We start from the raw sequence: 21,928 nt of genomic DNA on the forward strand, positions 1-21,928 counted from the left end.
TTCGTCAGGTACCTGTTTGCTACTCCCACTACTTGAACTGTTCTCCCTGAAAGTGGCAAATTTAGTACTTCAATGCTCCTGACAGTGGAACGTGTAGCTCCTGTGTCAACCAAGAATGAAACGCGATGACCCATAACTCTTCCCTCCACATACGGACCCTTTTGATCAACTTCCAAAGATGCTGCAAGCATACAATTTCCTTCCTCATCTGAACTTTCACTCTCCCATGCATCGTTTATTCCATTCTCACTATGTAAGGGGAATTGGTGCACTGTGTCACTTTGATTCATTCCTTGACCCGTGACCTGTTGAGGAAGCATTGCTTGCTGCTGATTCATTGGTGCTAAGGGTATTTGCATTTGCTGATTAGGTACCATAGGAAACTGCTATTGTATTGCCTGCAATTGTGCCATTTGCACACAGGGCATTTGCACCTGTTGCGGTTGCATGGGTTGTAAACCCTGCATCTGGTTTATATTGTTTTGAAAATTTGGGTTCGGACCTCTCAATTTTTGTCCTCTCATAGTCTGAAATGCATTGACATCATTGTTTTGCTGACCTACACCTTCCTGCACCATCATCGGGCACTCCCGTTTCCAATGCCCGACAATTCCGCACGTGTGACATGGCATCACCTTCTTCATTGCATGTATACCGTTTGGAACCATAACGGTATTCAAATCAGGAACATTATTCACAAAACCTCCTCGGCCTCTGCCTCTCATCTGCGGCTGAAACATAGCATTTCCCTGCTGCTGCTGCTGCGGCATCTGTTGTTGGAAACCTTGCAACCCTTGCAAACCTGTCTGAGCTTCCCTAAGCTGCATCACCATCACCTTTTCTTTCAGTCTTTTCTGCTTTGTCTCAATCTCATCACTGCAGTATTTTGCATAATTCAACACTTCATCGATCGACTTTGACTGCCAACAAATCAAATGCGATTTAATCATCTGGCTGATTTCGGGTCTCAGCCCTTCCACGAACCTGAACACAAAATAGAGCATGTCCTTTGGCTCAATCGTTTCCGTGCCACTGTAATTTTTAAACGCCTTCAACAATCTCTCGTAGTACGCATGTATAGACTCTTTAACCTCTTGGGCTGTTCTGTCAATCCTCTGCCAATCCACATTTTTCGACGCAACCTTGGTTTTCAAGTGCTCGATCACCTTGTGGTACAAACTCATTACCTTAGGTGATGGCGCACCTGTGTCCCTATCTCTCTCTGGTTCACTCGTCGGCCAACCTATAGCCCTTTTACAATCTTCCCACAAATCTGCCAGAACCACAATTTCAAATAAAGTATTCAGGTCTTCCCAGAGACATTTCGCGAGTTTCCCAAATCTATCTGTTTGTTGATACCACTCAATCGGCTTCTCTCTCAATTTGGGAAAGTCATCCGTAAAGGATTGAATATCGCACCTGTGCCATGGTACATGTACAAGTTTTCCCCCTGCTGTCTCTCTCATTGGTAACATAGTTATCAGATCGTCATTCTGTTGTTTTTTCTCATTCCGCTCTGGAGTATTTTCTTTCTTTTTGTCCTTTTTCTTAACCCACCTGCTTTCCCATTTGTCTAAACATCTCCAGACCTGTGCACTCTGCAGTATCTCTTTTAGGTGTGTTTTCATCCCTGCGGATCTCATGTGTTCAAAAGTTTTTGTCTCAAAGTCCAACCTGTAACTTCTGCTCAGGTGTTTAGTTTTACTTATATCGATCTCGTTTCTGTCTGCAATTTCTTGTAACTTCTTATGTATGCTGCTTACTTCTCTTGTAATCCTAGGACACATGTATCTTAGTTCTTCCTCTGTGTATGATTCTAATCTATTCAAACCCATTGTTCCCTCTACCAATTCATCTGCCTCCATACCCAACCTTATTTTATTCAGGTATTCTTCTCCCTTCCCGCTGGATGTACTCTGTGGGGAGTTCAGGCTGTTGAACCATTGTGTTAACTGTTGCGCGTTCAGTCCCATTAGTGTAGCAGTTACATCAACTGCTACTGACGGTTTCTGTAATGCTTCAGTCTCTGAGGTTAACGGTACTAATAGTGGTGGATGTGACCTTACCACGGTCGACGGAGCACAAATTGGAATTGGACTGAATTCCGACAAGGACCCAGATCCATTTGGCAGTGCCGCTATTGGAGTTGTTTCTGGAGTGGTCTCTATGCATCTTCTCCCTGTCCCACTCTGTGTCATTACTACCCCTTGTTCGCATACGTTTGGGTCTCCTTGTATGTACAGTGGTACTGGTGGACCTACAGTAATAGGCAGAGATATCGCGTCTGGATTCTGTCTATTCCCCTAATTCTGTGGCATGTTAATCCCCACATTATGGTTCATCATTGCTGGCATACCTAACTGGCTCTCCGTCACTCGAGTATACTTCGGCCCTTCTTGTGTCTGTTTTTGAGGCATCAAAAACTGTGTTGATTTGGCTTGAATCAATGTCGGTCTCTGGTAGTTTTGTCCTCCCTGCGCCATTGAATCAGAAGTCATTCCCATGTTATGCTCATCACAGCAGTGCCTTTGAACCTGTGGCTGATAATTATCAGCAGGTTTCAAATTAGGCACGTCTGGGTATATTCTCTGAATCTGTGGTATTTGTGGTGAGAAAGGCATGTCGGAGCTGCTCGGCCTCTGAGATATTCTCAAATTTGGTGTTACATTACCCTGTACTGGTTCTGGAGGGGCAGTACTAATGCTTGAGCCTTTTTCGCTTTCCACGTATGGTGGTGGGCGATCATTCAGCAATTGTATAATGAACTCCTCATCGTCTGACTCGTCTCCCCTTTTCAAGTTTCTATTGTTCTCTCTATCTCTGGACTGACTCCTGTTTGTCTTATAGGTGGCTTTCCTTCCTTCCGTCTCCGTTTCATTGGTAATTGCTGGAAACAATTTAATCCCCTGCAATACGTCCGATCTCCAAACCTTTTGTGTGCTGTCCCATCTAGCATCCGCTAGTGTCTTTTCTACTTTTCTTATTCTGGTCTCGAACTTCTTTTGTTGTTGGTTTCTAGCTATTAGCTCCCAAATTGCTAGTGCCTCAAACTGTGCTGCTCTTGGAGGTACTTTCATGTCGTATAGCGCAAATCTCAGATTTTCTAAAACCCTTAGATTAAACGACCCATGGATAGGGAACGCTACACTTCCATGCTTCTCTGTTAATTTACACCATTGTTTTAACCAAAGACATGGTGCTACACCCTTTTCTTCAATGACAATGTAAGCTGGTGTACCCTCAGGCGGTGTTTCTTCTCCTACATTTGCTTTAATATAAACATCTCCCCTCATGGCACTCTAAAATGCTTTGAAAAATTTCATTTTTCCGTCTTTTGTTTTTCTAAAATGTAATCAATAAGTGACTTTGATTCCCGGAATACTCTTCGCTCGCCTTTCTCCTACCAATGGCGCTTCACGGACTGTGTCCAATCCGTGCGCGACCCTTCTCATCAACCAACCTATCCCAGCGCCGCTCATAGTGACGTCACACTCACACACTGCGGCTGACAAAGTCCCGCGGCTTGTCCTCTTTTCATTCGGCTTCACTCATAAACTAATTTCTGCAATATAACGCGAGCACTTAACCAAAACAATAAAACAGATCTGTCGGTTTACTACAGGAAAGGTAATACAATCGCTTCAGAAACCTTAGGGATTTTTCACTAGCCTCGGCAGTTATTCCATCTTTCTCGGTTTCCCGCTTTCGCAAGCAAAATTTGACCCACAAACTTTACTCTCGACCGATCAATTAACTATTCTAGTGCACTTTAGAATTCGTCAAATCTCAAAGTCGAAAATTTTCTTTCATTCCTCAAAATTCATACCGACTCGTTGACCACGCCCGATAAACCTATTAAACCGACCAGATCACAACATCAAACAAGTGTCTCATACACTTTTCAACATACTCCGGAGTCTCTTGACCTCGCAGGGCCCGTCTGAACATCAACAACCACGTGGACAATTTTTCTGCACAAAGCGCTACACACACATGAAGTTCGACGACTTCCCTACTCTCACACTTTTGGAGTAACACTCCTCTAATATCTTTTAACCCCCCTAAAATCCTCACAAACTTCTCAATTAATCTGCGGCAATAAGCTCTGCAAGCGCGAAACCCTAACTTCACTCATACCGTCACTAGAAACGCCGAAAACATTCTCACACCTCCATGTCCTCCATTCGCAAGCTCCGAGATCCCGGGAAAGTCACTGGGGACTTAGGGCATCATCATCCCTTCAACTTGTTTCATAAAGGAAAATTCTAACTTAACTCCGTCTATTGCTCGGGTGGGGTCCCAAAGGGCTAAACCATCAATCTCTGCTACTATCTACTGATAACGCGTCCAGCCCTTATAAATTACCTGTATCTGGACACGTTGGAGGTCGGTGAATCTTTTAACCAAGTCGGGCTCTCCTCATCCTAGAATAGTCGGGTCACTCAGATCAATAATCAATAACTATTGTAATCGGTAATCAATACTCAATTAATAGATCAATATTACACATCAGAAATCAATAACAGTTGGTATTCCGGCGCACCATGACCTTTCAGTCATGAATAACCACACCAGTTTATTAAAGTTAGTGAGTTTATTTCCCTATATTAACAAAGCTAACACGATATATATAAGTCTCAAAACCAAATGATATATGTAGATGAACATTACTGGCTGTCCATAACGGCGGAAGAAACGCAATCTACGCAAAATCTGGATAATGATACCCTCAGTTATCGCAATGCAAATTACTAATATGACTAACTGTATTTGACTAATTTCATACATTGGTCAGCATAACAAGATTTAAAATTAGCATGATGCATCGAATGAATACCTCGACTAACCTCTAATTAGCATTGGCATGTGGGACTTCATGCAAAACGAATTTAGTCAACACAAATTTGGAAAACTTCTAGCTAGGACCCTATCAAAATAGCAGTTGGTACCTAAAAGGAAAAACACAATGCATAATACATTTGTCCTTTCATATTTACCAAATACAAACAGCATTCAAGAAAAGACTTCGTCCCTCCGGTACCGGTTCGATCAGCATGGAGCAGGTTTCAGAGGGGCAAAGTTAAGGGCAAGCTTCCTTGCAGCGGCAAGGAGGATGGGGCAAAGTTACTGCATGGGCAAGACGGGCAAATCAAAGTTAAAGTCTCTAGGGTGAGAATTCTTAAAGTCTCTTTCTCTCAGATAGAGAAAAGGGCATCAGAGTATCGTCCAAAATGGAGTCTGGCATCTGGCTTCAAACTGGCATCAAAGAAAATGGCTGACTTCTCTTTGTCCAGTGGGTTTAAGTAAGGAACATTCCAAATTCTGCAGGGTCTTCCATTGGAGGGTTCATAGGTTGGCTTCAAATTGTCCAATGAAAATTGTCTTTTTACTAGCTCTCATTTATGCATACACTGTCCTTGGAGCCTTGGAACACAAGTTGTAACATGGTTTGCCAATTATTTTACTATCTGTACCTTCATTGTCCGCACCTGCAGAGACTGACCTTGTATCAAAGGGGAGGAAACCGGCCTAGTACGAAACCTTGGAGATAAGTGTATTAGTCATCTCTGCTAGAAAAATACAACTTCAAGCAAGAATATATGTTTCATTAGTTCAAGGAAAAAGCCACGCAGTTAGAATTTGAGACCAGGCAACTAGGCCAAAGCCTCTACTAAATTTAAGCTAAGCGAAACAGTTTCAACTAAGAAATCATGGCATACATTTGCAATTATGACGGATTACTACAATTTTCAATACTTCATGATTAATAAAGCTCGTTTACAATGATGGCGAACTACCCAGAGGGCACAATTTCCCTCATACATTATTTTCTTTACTAAAATCACACTACATTATGTGCTTTTGATTACATGATATGTATGAATATATGTTGGACCCTCTTTCCTGCGTCATCAGGGGCACACCTGCATTTGTAAAGACTGTGCCCTGGCCTCACACAATAGGGTCGTTAACCCCCCACTGATGTTTGGAGCCTGTGCTGAAAGGAGAGAGGGGGCACTCCCAGAACCAGTTGTAACTGGCTGGAACCTCCTCTCCCTACCATTGTAAAACACTGTAAGAACTGACTATAAGTACAGGGGAATTTTCCCCACAATTTGGAGACTCTTGGAATCATCTTGGAACTGGACACCAAAGGCTGAAAGGACTCACCAGGAACCGCCATGGACTGCTGCTGCTGTGCTGACCTGTGACCTGCCTGGTCACTGTGAAGGACTTGCCACTTGCTGCCTTTCCCTTGTTCTGGCCTGTAGCTGGGCCCTCCACCTGAGGACCTTGTCTTAAGATTCTGCTCCCCAGGGGCAGGGTGCTGTGGCCCCTGACCCCTGCATCAATTTCTTCACGAGGGGTGCTTCTCCGTGGTTTGCAGCGCGCTTATGGAGCCTTGGGAGCTCGTAGGCTCCTGGCTGCATTGTGCCCCTTTATATAAGATCACCGCAGCGGCCCGGGAAGCTGTAATAACACTCGCGCACCGCATCAGGTGCAGGCGAGTGTCTGCTCGGGCCCCAGGAGGGGTCCGATCTTCTTGTGGCTTCACAGCAGGACCAGGGGAAGGCGCGGGGAGTGCCCCCTGGACGCTCCTTTTCTGCTGTTAGGTAAAACGGGCATTATTGTGCCCCCCCCCTTGGTGGAAGGGCCAGTGGAGGCCCGGGGGGCCCCCAGAGATCGCAAGCCCCAGGAGGGGCCTGTCATTAAACCAGAGGGGGTGCGTGGTGCCCCCCTCCTGCCCTAAGTTGTTTTTGCTGGCTTTGGCCCCCCTCGTGAGGAACGGTTGAGGCCCTGGGGGGCCCCCAGTAATCACAGTCCCCGGAGGGGCCTGTCTATATAAGAGAGGAGGTGCATGTCGCCCTCCTCTGACCCCAGAGTATAAGGGAGGCCCCCATTTTGCGAATAGGAGCGCCGGGGGCCCCATTGTTCGCCTTCTAGGCACTGGATGTGCCTTCATCAAGCCAGGTACTGTTAAAGGAACAATATATGGAACATAAGTTCTTATTAGAGACTTCTCCTGATTTATATTTGCCTACCTGTTTTTGATGGTGTGTCATATACATCTGCAAATGTTCCTTTTATGGGCATGACTTGCTAATATGTTTCCCTAACTTGCCATATGTTTTCTAATGTTCCTACTATGGGCGTTTTATGATATTCTTATGACAAGTGTTCTAATGTGATAACGTGTTTCCTGACTACTGCTTATGTTGCAGAATACTAAGTAACCTGTGTGTTATGTGTGACTACTGCTAGTTTGCAGAGTAACTAATGTGTAACGTTCTGACAACTGCTAAGGTAGCAGGATAGTACTGATATGTGATGTTTGGTCTGATAATTGCATTGTGTACAATACAGTATATTTTCATATAATCTGGTGTTGTGTTTCCTTTGTGGTGGGGATATTGCGTCACATGTGTGTGTGTGTTTTGTGCAAACGCTTTATACATTGCCTCTGGGTTAAGCCTGACTGCTCGTGCCAAGCTACCAAGGGGGTGAGCAGGGGTTATCTTGGACGTGTAACTCCCTTGCCCTGACTAGAGTGGGTAAGTTCTGCCTGGCTGAGGTGCATACCCTAGCCAACCAGAAACCCCATTTCTAACACTCTTCTTGCCAATGGGCAGTGCCAGTGCGCACAATGCGGGTGTGACTAGCGCTAATGCTCTGTGTTACAAGTGGGGTGGCCAAATTTTGAACAGAAAACAACGGGACAGGTTTGACTTAAAAGTAGGGCAAAAGCCTTTAGTTTCACTTTTATATCTGCCCTGTCCTGTAAAAGAACGAAAGAAAGAAAAAAAGAGCGCGAGGGCGTGTGTGTGAGAGACGGAGCAGGCATCAGAAGTACTTGAGACTCTAGAGGGGCATGTGACAGGACAGCACACCTTTCACTTCCGATTGGCTGGTTGACCTGACCTTTGTCCTAAAATCCGGGATATTTATTTCAAATTAACAAAGGAGTTTGCAGGTTGACCTGACTTTTGCCCCCCACAAACGGGACATTTGTGTAAAATGAACAAAAGCGTCGGGACACCAGGACAGTCCTCTGAAAACCGGGACTGTCCGGGGAAATCGGGGACGTCTGGTCACCCTAGTTACAAGGGGCAGTACAAACACAGTGGGCGGCGCAGCAATCATGTGAATGCATGAATGATGCACCACCCTTCATGCCGGGTTCACCGTGACCGTATCTTCTGACTCCGCTATTTCTTGACATTACTTCTGTAACCCAGGGGTGCCTGGAAAAGCTGCGAAGCGGCCGAAAGGCTGCAAGTTGGCGCTATACAAAACACACAAACTCATCAAATCTTAGCGAGAGCTGCGGCTTTAAAGGGCCAGAGAATGTCTTTGGAAGTCCCTCCTTGGGTGCGATTCCCAACTCCGCATTGGCTCCTGGGGCCGTCAGTGGCCTTGGATCCCGGGACAGAGTCCAGAGTCTGTGCAACAACACGGGCGGCGTGACCGGCCGAGCCCAGAAGCCCTGGGCTGTGGGCGCGGTCCTGGTACCACCGGGGCGAAGGCGGCACAAACACCAAGAAGGGATCGGCGCTGCGGGCTGCGAACATGGGAGGCCACAGCTCTCATCACCTCAGCAAGATCCCAGATGTAGAGGAGATCCGCAGGGACACGGGCTGTGAGTAGAGAGCCTAGAGGCAGGCTGTGAATTATGTGCCTAGAGACGGGCTGTGCATTCTGTGCCAGGAGATAGGCTGTGCGTAGTGCGCAAGGAGACAGGTTGTGTGTGAGTAGAGTTTCGAGAGAGGGTGTGAATATTGTGCCAAGAGACAGGCTGCGAGTAGAGTGTTAAGAGACAGGCTGAGAATATTGTCCCAAGCAGTGATTTAAATGGAAAAATAGAAGTGCAGGTACTCTGTACCCGAGTACCTGCTTGTTTCCGAGAAGTGCCGGTACTCTCCAATTAAAAGTATTACGTTTTTCTTGAGATATGCCGGTACTCTCCCTCTCAGAATAAAAAAGTGCCGGTACTCAGTACCGGAGAGTACCGGCCCATTTAAAGCACTGGTCCCAGGAGACAGGCTGCGAGTAGTGTGCCAGGAAACAGGCTGTGAATACTGTGCCAAGAGACAGGCGGAGAGTGCTGTGCCAAGAAACGGGTTGCGAGTGCAGTGCCAAGAGACAGGCTGTGAGTACAGTGGCAAAAGACAGGCTTACAGTATTGTGTCAAGAGACAGGCTGTGAGTAGTGTGTCAAGAGACAGGCTGTGAATACTGTGCCAAGAGACGGGCTGTGAATACTGTGCCAAGAGACGGGCTGTGAGTAGTGTGTCAAGAGACAGGCTGTGAATACTGTGCCAAGAGACGGGCTGTGAATACTGTGCCGAGAGACAGGCTGTGAGTAGTGTGTCAAGAGACAGGCTGTGAATACTGTGCCAAGAGGCGGGCTGCGAGTAGAGTGTCAAGAAGCAGGCTGTTAATACTGTGCCAGGAGACGGCCTGTAAATACTGTGCCAAGAGGCAGGCTGCGATTGAAGTGTCTAGAGACAGGCTGTGAATACTGTGCCGTGCCAAGTGGCAGGCTGCGAGTAGTGTGCCAAGAAGCAGACTGTGCATACTGTCCCAAGAGACAGGCTGTGAGTGCAGTGCAAAGTTACAGGCTGAGAGTAATGTGCCAAGAGACAGGCTGTGAGAAGAGTTCCGAAAGACAGGCTATACATTCTGTGCCACGAGACAAGCTGCGAGTAATGTACCAAGAGACAGGCTGTGAGTAGTGTGTCGAGAGACGGGGCTGTAAGTATATAGTGCCAAGAGACAGTCTGTAAGTACAGTGCCAAGAGACGGGCTGTGAGTACATTGTAAAGAGACAGGCTTTCAGTAGTGTGCCAAGAGACACGTTGTAAGTCGAATGCCAAGAGACAAGCTGTGGGTAGATGAATATGCAAGGACGTTATAGACATGGAGGTCTCTTAAGGTGCTCCAGGAGACAGCTGTGGAGACCAGGTGACACGCTGTGAGTACTGTAGCATGTTAGGAGACATGTTGAGTTTAACGGAGTGTGCCATAGAAAGACAGCTAGTAGAGCAGAAATAAGTCAGCAGACAGGGCGTGGGCATGTACTATGCCAGTAGACAGGCCCTGGGTGTCTAGTATGTCAGCACAGGCAGTGGGTCTCTAGTATGTCAGCAGACAGGCCGCAGGTCTGTAGTATGCCAGTAGACAGGCCCTGGGTGTCTAGTATGTCAGCACAGGCAGTGGGTCTCTAGTATGTCAGCAGACAGGCCGCAGGTCTGTAGTATGTCAGCAGACAGGCCGCAGGTCTGTAGTATGTCAGGAGACATGCTTTGTGTACTGGAACATGCCAGGAAGTTACCAGGGGTGTAACGGGACACAGGCTCTGAATACTCTGTCAGGAAACAGATTGTTATTAACGCAGTTCGCCAAAAATAGCCAACTTGTACACCCGAGGTGTGCTAGGAGACTGTGGACACTGTGCCTCGTTTCATACACCATACTCCTCTTTAAAACCCTACCCCTGTGATACAACATCATCTAATCACCACCAGCCTACCTCACCAACCATTCACCTGAAAGCACATAGCCCCTGCTAATGACCGCCCCTACCCGGTGTTAATGTGTCACAAAGTGACTGGAGTAAATGCATGCGATGTTTCTTGAGAGTTCATGACTAATCAGAGTAACCAACAGTAATCTCTAAATTACCTACTAACCTTGGGTTCCGGAGTAGCGTGCTACTCGCCCTAAAGAGCTTTAACAGCTTATCGGGGCTAGTAAGCGCTAAATAAATCCAAATACAATGTCACGAGACAGGCAGCTTGTGTCTCAGTAGCGTGTCAGGGGATAGTACTGCAGCCTGCCAAGAGACAGGCTTCAAGTACCCCAGTATTGTGTAAATAGACGTGTTGTAAATACATTAGGCTGTCATAAGAAGGCAGGAGCCCCCCAGAGGCGCCAAGAGACGCACACTGACTGCTGTATTTAACGAAGGTTGCCAAAAGCCAAGCTACTAGAACACTAGAGCTGGGCCAGGAGACAAGCTGTGGGTACATTAGGAAGCCAGAAACATGATGTGATTAACTAGGTGTGCCAAAAGTCAGGCAGCTAGTACAGCAAAGGTGTGCCAGCTGACAGGCTGCGAGTACTGTACCACCTCAGAGTGCAGGCTGTGTTTAACACTGCACGCCAAAAGATAAACAGCTGGGCACCAGAGATGTGCCAGGAGACAGGCCACCAGTATTGTATCACCCCAGGATGCAGGCTTTAACACAGTACGGCAAAAAACAAACAGCTGGGCACCAGAGGTGTGCCAGGAGACAGGCCACCAGTACTGTATCACCTCAGGGTGCAGGATTTGTTTAACACTGCACGCCAAAAGACAAACAGCTGGGCACCAGAGGTGTGGCAGCTGACAGGCTGCGAGTACTGTATCACCTTAGGGTGCGGGCTGAGCTTGGGCACCAGAGGTGGGCCAGGAGACAGGCTTCGAGTACTGTATTACCTCAGGGTGCAGGATTTGTTTAACACAGTGGCAAAAGACAAACAGCTGGGGCACCAGCGGTGTGCCAGGAAACAGCCACCAGTACTGTGTCACCTCAGTTTGCTAGGAGACAGGAGGTGAGTATGGTAGTATGCCAATAGTTATGCTGTGAGGAACCTAGATTGCCAATAGACAGACTGAGCGCCCGAGGTGTGCCCAGATACAAGCCGTGACTGCTGTTGCTTGAATAGAGACATACATCAAGTATGATGGGATGCCTGGAGACAGACTGTGAGTATTCGGGTTGTATTTGTGGAGACAGACATTAGGAAGCATAGTATTCCATAATGCAGGTAACGAGTACGACAGATAAATGCTGATAAACTGAATGTGGATGGTGATGTGCCAGGCGACAAGCTGAAAGCACAATACTGTGCCAGGTGACAGGCTGCATATACAGTGGTCTTTCAGGATGCAGGCAGTGAATACCCAAGGGAGTACCAGAGAGCTGACAATAACACCAGTACTATAGTAAGCCAAGATACAGGTGTTGTGGTATGCTTGTGGAGAACAGCTGGCAGTATGGTATGCCAGTAGACAGGCAGTGAGAACCAAAGAGACGTGTTGCAAGCACCCTGGCGGTGTGGTAGAAGACTGTCTATGAGTACCAGTTGGTGTGCCAGGGAAGCCAGCAGTTACTGAGTATTATAGCATTGCATGATAAGTGGTATGAGCAGTATGGTATTATGTTAGTTTTGCTGCATTTACATAGCCTTACTACCCCTATGTGGGGCACTGAATCTCTTGCCTACATGGGTAGCACACTACAGAGTGTAGCATCTGTGGTTAGAAGGATGTTGTCTTTTTTTTGATCCAATGTGAGAAGTTGTTTCATGTCGTGCATGATGACCACAGAGGTGCGGTTATCGTGTTATGGGACGCAGTATGTAACAGTGTGTCGTATGATGAAGTGTGACAGACAGACGTGCACTTTTATGGTTTTCAGAATGCTGATAGCTCCCTTTATGGTATTTCTTATGATATAGTTTGTTGAGCTGGCTGTCGCACTAGGTTGTCCAAATGGGATTTTGTGTATAGTTGTGGTACTGACCTATCGTGGCTGGAGAAAGAGCGAAGTAGAGAGATCTGATCGGATGGGCATTGTTATCAATATCCCATATCTGAGTGTCATTGTGAGATATGAAGAAGCAATCGGAGTGTATAGATATTTTCAGGACCTGCAATAGTGGACTACATTAAAATCCTCCAAATTGTCCAATAGTGTGTGACATATTACTTCAGATATTCCATGCCTGTTTTATTTTATGATCTCTGATTTTTTTGACTGTACAGTTCTGGTGACGGCAGTCTTATGGGAATATAAGAGGTATAGGTTAATGTTACAATTTGCTACTTACTGTGCCTTATTGTGGTCTTAGTATTATACTGGGTCATAACTGTTATATATGGAAGTACATAACTATATAATGCCATGGTGAACCATAGGTCAACCCTTCTCAGCTTACTTCCATACTGAATCAATTTGTTGGTTGGGTTGTTTCCAATCTGTGGGTCGTAAGCTGAGGAATGCGCTTGAGGGTGCAACCGTTTTTTTGTCTCTATTGCCAGGATGTGGGTTGGTGTAGTTATCAAGGAAATAGCCATGTTTTCAACCATCTTCAGAAGTGCATATGCTCCAGGGTGCTTCTGGGAGGTAGTGAGTTCCAGAGCTTCACAGCTTGTACTGAGAAAGCAATGCCTCCTATGAATTTCTCAGGGCAAGGTGGTATGTTAGTAAGTGGTGTAAGTATGGAGTGCAGTGTTCTGTTTGGTTTGTATTACTTGAATTTACCTTGGAAATATAGCAGTCTTTTTTCTCGGCAGGCTATGTGGGCAATGCAGAGTGTCTTGAACATAGCCTTTCTAGCTAAAGGTAGCCAGTGGTGTGATTGCAGGACTGGAGGCATGCACTCTCTTGTGTAAAGGTGGAGAATAAGCTTTACAGTAGCATTTTGGATGAGTTGTATTTTGCATTTATGAATGTGGGTGCACCAAGGTATAGGCGGTTGGCATAATCAAGTTTGGAGTTTACAAGTGTGAGGATGGCTTGCAGTTTATGTTGTTATGCAAGGTATGGGATGATGCAACGTAGTGTTTTCATTGTGTTGCAGGCACTTTTTGTGACGTTGCTAACATGCAGTATCAGGGGTAGGTCTGAATCCTTGGTTACTACTACGTTTCTAACTTCTCTTGATGTTGTAGGAGGGTCTTCAAGTTCTATAGGCCATATGGCGGTATGCTGGTACTTTTGCCATTGTCCGCAGATCATAACCTCTGTGTAAAGTCGGAGTCCTTATATTTGGTATGAAATATTTATTAAGTATCAACAAGAGATAAGGCTTGCCGAATACACTGCACTGCGTGTCTCCTCTCCAATCCTCTCTCCGATCTCCCAACAACTCCCCATCCATTCTCGAATCCGAACTCCGACACGCGATGGAGACACGCGCACAATTCAACAACATATTTCAAATAACAACTCAGTATCTAGAATAATAGTATCTAGAATAATTACATACATAACAACACAACACATCTTCCCCTTAAACAATTACAAAAGAGTAAATAAAACAATACATACATATTAAAAATAAATCACAAAATATAATCATTTAACCATTTAGGTTTACAAGAAATCCTTTTACCCATTAAACTTGAACCTTCCTTGTTATCAACATTTCCAAAAGCTAATTGCTTTTCCATAGATCTAATATTTTGCCCTACTTCACTTCCCCCAACGTCACTAGTCACACATTCCAGAACCTCCTCATCCTGCAAATCTGACACACCATCCTCAACCCTGTCATTCATGAGATTGTCACTCACCATATTCTCTTCCATCCTAATATCTTCTAAAAAATCATCTACGTTCCGCCTATTAATAGGCTGTCCTTTAAATACTGCAATCCTCTTAAGGTTCCATACCTTCCCATCACTCAAAAGAACCGCATTGCGCAGAACTTTACTCACTTGAATAGGTTCCGAAAATTGACTCTCACCCTTCTTCACTTTCCATGGTTTCTTCACTTTAACCCAACTACCTACCCGAACTTCCACATCCTTCCTTGAACCTCTACTCTTGTCAAATGTCTGCTTATATTTCCTATGTTTTCTTACAATTTGATCTCTTACTTCTTCAAATGGTACTTTGCATTCAGAAGCCTCCAATAACCATTCCGGATTACATTTCGTCCTTGGTACCCTACCCCTCATTAGCTCAAAAGGAGATAACCCAAGTGCTTCATGATAACAAGTTCTATACGACCATAATGTTTTATTAACCTGGACCATCCAATCACTTCCATTCTTACACGCAATCTGAATCGCACCCTTCATAACTCTATTAAACCTCTCAATCATACCATTTCCACTAGGATTATATAAAGATGTCGTTCTATGTTTAATACCAACTCTTTCAAAATACTTCTTCGTTAAACCAGATGTAAATTGTACCCCATTATCACTAATGATTTGTACTGGTAAACCTTCCTCAACAAACGTAGAGTCCATAAATGATAGAACCTCCCACAAATCCACTTTATCCACCATTTTCACCACTGGCCACCTGGAGAAAACATCAATCATGGCAATAATGTACTTCCCAGGATTACCAATGGGACCCATAATATCAATGGCAATAGTATGCCAAGGTTTACTTGGAACAATTGGTTCACACATATTAGGCCTTAAAGTATTTAAGGTTTTATCAGAATTTGCACACACGATACACTCTCTCACAACCCTTTCTGCCTGAATATCAATTCCTGGCCACCAATACCATCTTTTTACCCTCTGTTTAGTTTTCACTATTCCACAATGCGTTTCGTGACATAACTTCAAAATCCTGTACCTAAGTGTCATTGGTGGAATAGCTCTATCACCTCTAAAAACAGTTCCCTTAACAACTGAAAGCTCACTCCTCACCTCCCAATACTGTTTAAGTATATTAGGCATTTTAGATTTGTTAGGCCAACCATTCATAACACATTTTAACAGGTTTTGTAAATCACAATCCTTGGAATATTCTTCCTTCCACACCTCTTCCCTTATGCTCAAATTTTCATCATCATGAATCAAAGCAACTTGTAACTCCTCCACTTCTTCTTCATTCCATTCCAAAATCTCTGTGGGCATACGGGATAAATAGTCTGCCAGTACATTATTTCTTCCAGGAACATACTCAATATTATATACAAAATCCTGCAAACGCATTGACATTCTTGCAATTCTTGCTGATGCCTTATACATTCCTTCTGTGGTCAGTAATTTCACTAGCGGTTTGTGATCCGTTCGTAAAATACATTCCTTACCCCACACAAAAGATCTGTAATGCTCCAGTGCCCATATACATGCAAGTGTTTCCTTCTCAATCACCGAAAAATTATCTTCATTCGGTGATAATGCACGAGAAGCAAAAGCAATTATGACCTCTTTTCCTGAAGCATCAATTTGTGTCAGTACACCTCCCAATCCTTTGTTGCTGGCATCCACGGTTACTACACTTGTACAATCAGGATCAAAACTACCCAAAATAGGAGCTTGCACAATTGCATTTTTAACATCCTCAAACTCCACTTCACACTCAGGTGACCAATTGAATTTAACATGGTTTTTCAACAGCTGTCTGATATTGTACACTCTGCTAGAGAAACCTTTCACAAATTTTGCATAGAACTCGATCATTCCTAAAAATGACCTGACATCATCTTTACACATAGGATGTGGAGAATTCAAAATGGCATCTACTAATTTAGGTTTCATGGTCACACCATTTCCACTTAACAAGACTTTATCATGTTCCATTCTATCCCTCCCAAACAATAGTATGTCATCTTGGAAACATCTTACATTGGTATGTTTCCCAAATAGCTGATACATCAATCTCTGAAAGATGGCAGCTGCCGAAGCTAAACCAAACGGTAATCTCTTGTATTGAAAACATCCCACTGGAGTAATGAACGCTGTGTACTTTTTACTTGCTTCATTTAATTTGATCTGATGGTACGCTGCGGACAAATCTATGGTGGAAAACCATCTAGCCCCCTTAATTAATGTCAACATTTCTGAAATCCGTGGTAAAGGAAATTTGTCCACTACGATATTCTTATTCAAGTGGCGCAAATCTATGCATAAACGAATCTTACCATTCGCACGTTAAGCTACTACCACTGGAGAAATCCACTCGGAAGATTCAATTGGTTCAATGATATTCGCTTCCTTCAACTTATCTAATTCTTTCTCAACTTCACTTCTAATCAGAATGGGAATATTCCTCACCTTGTGAATCTTTGGACAAGCATTGGACTTGAGAACAATATTATGTTCAAAACCTTCTAAAATACCAATTTTCCAGCTAAAAACCTTAGGAAATTTCTTTAACATTTCTTTTGCAATGCTCTCTCCCTCATCGACTACCATGACAGGTTCCGAACTATTCGGATCAAGTGTGATGTGCAAATCTCCCTGGTCCTTCCAACCTAGGACTGAAGGTCCCTTCCTTGCTATATATAATTTTCCTATAGACTTCCTGTTCTTAAAAGCAAAAGTAAGTTCCCTGAACCCTAACAAATCTATTTTTTCCCCAGAAAACCCTTCTGGACTAATATCAGGTTCCTGTAAACCTTTGCCTAATTTTCCAACAAATTTTGACCTCCACACTTCCTCATTAATTATAGTAAAAGGAGAACCTGAATCAACATAAACTTGAATTTCTATCCCTCCTATGCGCATTAAACATACTGGTTTCTTTTTACTGCAACATGACTCTTCACGTACATTGAACACAAACATTTGATCCTTGTTTATCAATTTACTACTCTGCATGACTCTATTGATCTTATCCTCATCTTCACTTGAATAATCACCTACTTCATCCACATACTTCACAGTGTTATTCTTTTTCTTTTTCTTACAAACCCTAGCAAAATGTCCTATAACTCCACAAGCCATACACTTCTGCTTCAATGCTGGACAATATTTATAGGAAGCCAAGTGTGAGCTACTATTACAGCGATAACACCTTTGACCATCAAAATTTGATGTCTCTTGACTCTTTCCACTTTCTTTCTTTAATTTACTCACATCCCTATATTTTATTTTGTTAACTGTGTCTTCCATAAACTCCTTATTTTCCATTTTAACTGCCTTCGCACTACGACTTGATAATTCAGCTTTCCTTACAATAGCTAAAATATCATCCAACTCAGCATCTCCATGAATCCACAGTCTTTCCTGAATTGCTGGATCACGGGTATGCATTACTACTTGATCTCTAATTAACTGCCCCTGCAAATGGTCAAATTTGCAATCATTCGCTAAAACTCTGAGCGCAGTAACATACTCATCCACCGTCTCACCACATTCTTGTTTCCTCTGAAAAAATTTGTATCTTAGGATACCTAAACATACTTTAGGTGCAAAGTAATTATCAAACTCCTTTAACACATTCTCAAATACATTAGTGTCCCCACTGCCACTAATCTTTGTCATGGATTCATATATTTTTAGTCCTTCAGGGCCCACCGAATGTAGAAAAATCTTTTTCTTCCTTTCTGAACTCATTCTTCCTTCCTCGTCTATAGTCTCTAGAAAATTCAGAAAATACGACTTCCATTCTGTCCATTTCATACATGGACTCGCACCCGCTGGCCAAAATGTCTGTGGAGGTTGAAGGGAAAATTGCTGTGTAGCCATATTGAATCTGTTAACGTCCAAAATTATATATTACATTTTTTATTTTAATATACAATAACTGGAATGAGAAGAAAAAAAAATTATAAATAAAAAAAATGTCACTAGAAATCGTTCCATAAAATTTACTTGTATAGATAAAGTTCTTAATACACATTTCCTCTTGTTAAACGCATGTCCAAAATATTAAAAAAAAATAAAACTCTTTGTATTTCGTTTCCTTGTCTCCTCGTCCTCCAATATAGCAAAAACGCTTCAGCAAGCGTTAACAGGTAGCGTTGCCAAAACCTTTCCTTTAATCAGTTAACACGCATGCGTAAGAGCGCGTGCAGCGTAGTTGGATCCTTTCCAATATATCTCGTGAAGAAGAATGGTGAGCGTCGTTTCAACTGTCACCAAAGATTAACGGTAACGCTTCTTTAACACTTCTTTTACCAACACATCCTCATTAAAAAAAAATAAAGGATGATAGAACGAATCCGTAGACGAAATCCAAGTACAGTAAAACCGAGTTAATTCTCTAGATATCCCGGCAAGCCTTACCGGTAATGCATACCCTTTCTTCTATGCCGCGCGGGTTTCTAACGTCGTTACAACCTCTTCCGATTTCCCTCGTCGCCAAATCTGTAAAGTCGGAGTCCTTATATTTGGTATGAAATATTTATTAAGTATCAACAAGAGATAAGGCTTGCCGAATACACTGCACTGCGTGTCTCCGTGTCTCCTCTCCAATCCTCTCTCCGATCTCCCAACAACTCCCCATCCATTCTCGAATCCGAACTCCGACACGCGATGGAGACACGCGCACAATTCAACAACATATTTCAAATAACAACTCAGTATCTAGAATAATAGTATCTAGAATAATTACATACATAACAACACAACACTCTGGGGGTGATTCTGACCGCGGCGGACGGCGGTCGCCGCCCGCCACGCGGTTCCCGCCGAAAGACCGCAGCGGTCATTCTGGCTTTCCCACTGGGCTGGCGGGCGAACGCCGAAAGTCCTCCCGCCAGCCCAGCGGGAAACACCCTTCCCACGAGGACGCCGGCTCAGAATTGAGCCGGCGGTGTGGGAAGGTGCGACGGGTGCAGTTGCACCCGTCGCGAATTTCAGTGTCTGCTAGGCAGGCACTGAAATTCTTTTTGGGGCCCCCAGGGGCCCCGCGGCACCCCCTACCGCCATCCTGTTCCCGGCGGGAGAACCGCCAGGAACTGGATGGCGGTAGGGGGTGTCAGAATCGCCATGGCGGCGGAGGGCAGCGGAAAGTCGGCGGGACACCGCCGACTTTCCGTTTCTGGCCGCGGCTGAACCGCCGCGGTCAGAATGCCCAGCGGTGCACCGCCAGCCTGTTGGCGGTGCTACCGCCGACCTCTGCCATGGCGGTAATTACCGCCAGGGTCAGAATGACCCCCTCTGTCTTTAAGATATTGAGCTTTAGATGATTATTCATCATCCCTGTTTTTATGGCATAAAGGAACTCATCAAGTTTTGAATTGCAGAAGTCTTTGTGCTATCCATTTTTTAAAATGATTTGGGTGTCATCTGCATAGTTGTAACAGGTGAGGTTGAATGTAGGAGAATGACATGGCAATACCTTGGTGGTGTGCCAGGAAACACGGTGCGAGTATATCAGGAGAATGACTGAGTGCCGTGGTTATTTGCATGGAATTGGTCTGTGTGTAGAGTATTGTGGCAGCAAACGGTCAGGAGGCAGGCTGTGAGTATGACACTATTCCTCTTGTATTCCTGAACAGCATGCCACTTGCCGAAAGTCGCTTTGACACCTCTTCAGAGGTAGTAAGCATTATATAAATACAACTTACAAATACAATTTACATGTGAACGGCTGTAAGTACCCTTGGTGGTGTGCCATGAGAACCATAACGTAACAGGAGACTGGCAGCGAGTACTGTCATAATGTGCAAGATGAGAGTCTGTGAGTACCCACCAGGATGTGAGTACCATATTATGCCATGAGGAATGTGAGTACTGGAGTAGCTTGCCAAGAGGCTGACAGTGGGTACCTCCATTGTGTGGTGTGCAGGGAGACCAGGTGAGAATGCAGTCATCGTGTACCAGGAGACCCGAAACAAGTTCAGTCGAATGATAAGAGACTGGCAGTGGGTAGCAAGGTAACATGTCAGAAGACTCTACAAGTTTACTTTCCCTAGAATTTTTTGGGGATGAATAAACTGAATTCATTATGTGACAGGAAAAGGCAAATTATGCAGTGTATTGCAGCATTTTCCTTGGCAGTATTTCAGTGTTTTGTAGTTTTAATAAACGTTGGGTCTGTATCAGCAAAGGTTTCACCTCATTAGTGCCAGTTTAACACCTTTAACAACAATTCAACAGTTTCCGCACTCACCTTTTCATGGAATCTAGAAATGCATAAATTACAGATGCTGTTGGGACATAATCTACGCGGCTGGGATGTTTGTGCTTTGGGATTGTTCAGCCGCTCTAAAGCACACAAAGCCCTGTCTCGTTTCCTAGGTTTAGCTCTTGTATTGGCAATAGGGGCTATCACATGCCTTTGGAAGGCTGCTGGTCCTCCCTCAGCAGATGCGTGTCATCGTGTAGTTATTGACGGGGCAGAAACAGAGCATATTGCTTAAGCTGGAGGAGGACGAGGGCCTTCGGAAATATCCCCTGTCGCTGAGGTGGGACGAGTTCATTGTAACCTTTTACACTCAATTCAAAGATGACACTCTTCCCCATAGAAGCGTAGTGATGGACTAACCCCCCCGCTGCAATTTGTACCCTGCTGACTCCTACCATAAAGTGAATGCCAGCTGTGATCGCTCCCCTCTTCCTCCAAAATGGCACACACAAAATCCTTGGAATCATCTCTAAGGGCCTGATGTAGATCACAGCGGATGGAATACTCTGTCACAAATGTGACGGATATCCTGCCTGCCGTATTACGATCTCCATAGGACATAATGTTATCGTAATACGGTGGATGGGATATCCATCATGTTTGCGACAGAGTATTCCCCTCCACCAAGATCTAAACCAGGCCCGAAGTTCCACACAGGATCTCCTCCTCTTGATCTGCCATCTGTAAAATGTGCAGATCGCATGAATCTCCCTTAAAGCTGCCTTGCGCCGCGAGACCTCTAGCCTTTGCAAAACTCTTTGCAGCGGACACTTTTGCCTCCTACACGGCATCAAGCAGTCAAACATATGATGTCTGCCTTTGACCTCTACAAGTTGTACATTGTTATGTAATTTACTATTGATTCAGCTATGGCAAGCAGAGCACTTCAGTGAACGTCCCTGCAACACAACTGAACCACTTCAAGCTTTACTGAAGATACTGTCCACCAGAGGCTCTGTCCTATTGTTAGATGAGTTAACACTGATTTAATATTCTTGTGAACTGTGTGTGCTTAAACCAGCTGTAATGTCTGTATATCTCTAATTGCCTGTATATCAGTGTGCCTTGCTTGCCACAAGGATATCAAAATGAGAAATGTTTAATGGTAACACATTAAAAAAAAGCATTGGTCGGGATCTCAGGGAGTCCAAATGCATGATATGGATGTTAATATTATAACTTCATGTTTCTACCTAGTTTCTCCATCCAGCATCATCCGCCTGCACCATCGCTTCCAGGCGCTGGACAAGGAAGGCAAGGGCTACCTCAGGTACATATAGTGTCGCCATCTTTCTTAGAGAAAATATTGATCATTTGTTTGCTTTTGTTGTT

The 21,928-nt window shown here is 44.4% G+C and overlaps 1 protein-coding gene across 1 annotated transcript in view; it reads left to right on the forward strand.

Annotated features, from left to right (window-relative positions):
* Window positions 1-8,421: 8,421 nt before the first annotated feature.
* Window positions 8,422-21,928, forward strand: part of CHP2 (calcineurin like EF-hand protein 2) — a 95,970-nt gene continuing 82,463 nt past the window's right edge. Inside the window, exons 1-2 of the mRNA XM_069206957.1 lie at window positions 8,422-8,638; window positions 21,794-21,866. Coding sequence (XP_069063058.1) covers window positions 8,569-8,638; window positions 21,794-21,866 — 143 coding nt within the window. The 5' untranslated portion in view covers window positions 8,422-8,568. The remainder of the gene's footprint in view (window positions 8,639-21,793; window positions 21,867-21,928) is intronic.

Source organism: Pleurodeles waltl, chromosome 9 (genome assembly GCF_031143425.1).
Source record: "Pleurodeles waltl isolate 20211129_DDA chromosome 9, aPleWal1.hap1.20221129, whole genome shotgun sequence".
Taxonomy (NCBI): domain Eukaryota; kingdom Metazoa; phylum Chordata; class Amphibia; order Caudata; family Salamandridae; genus Pleurodeles; species Pleurodeles waltl.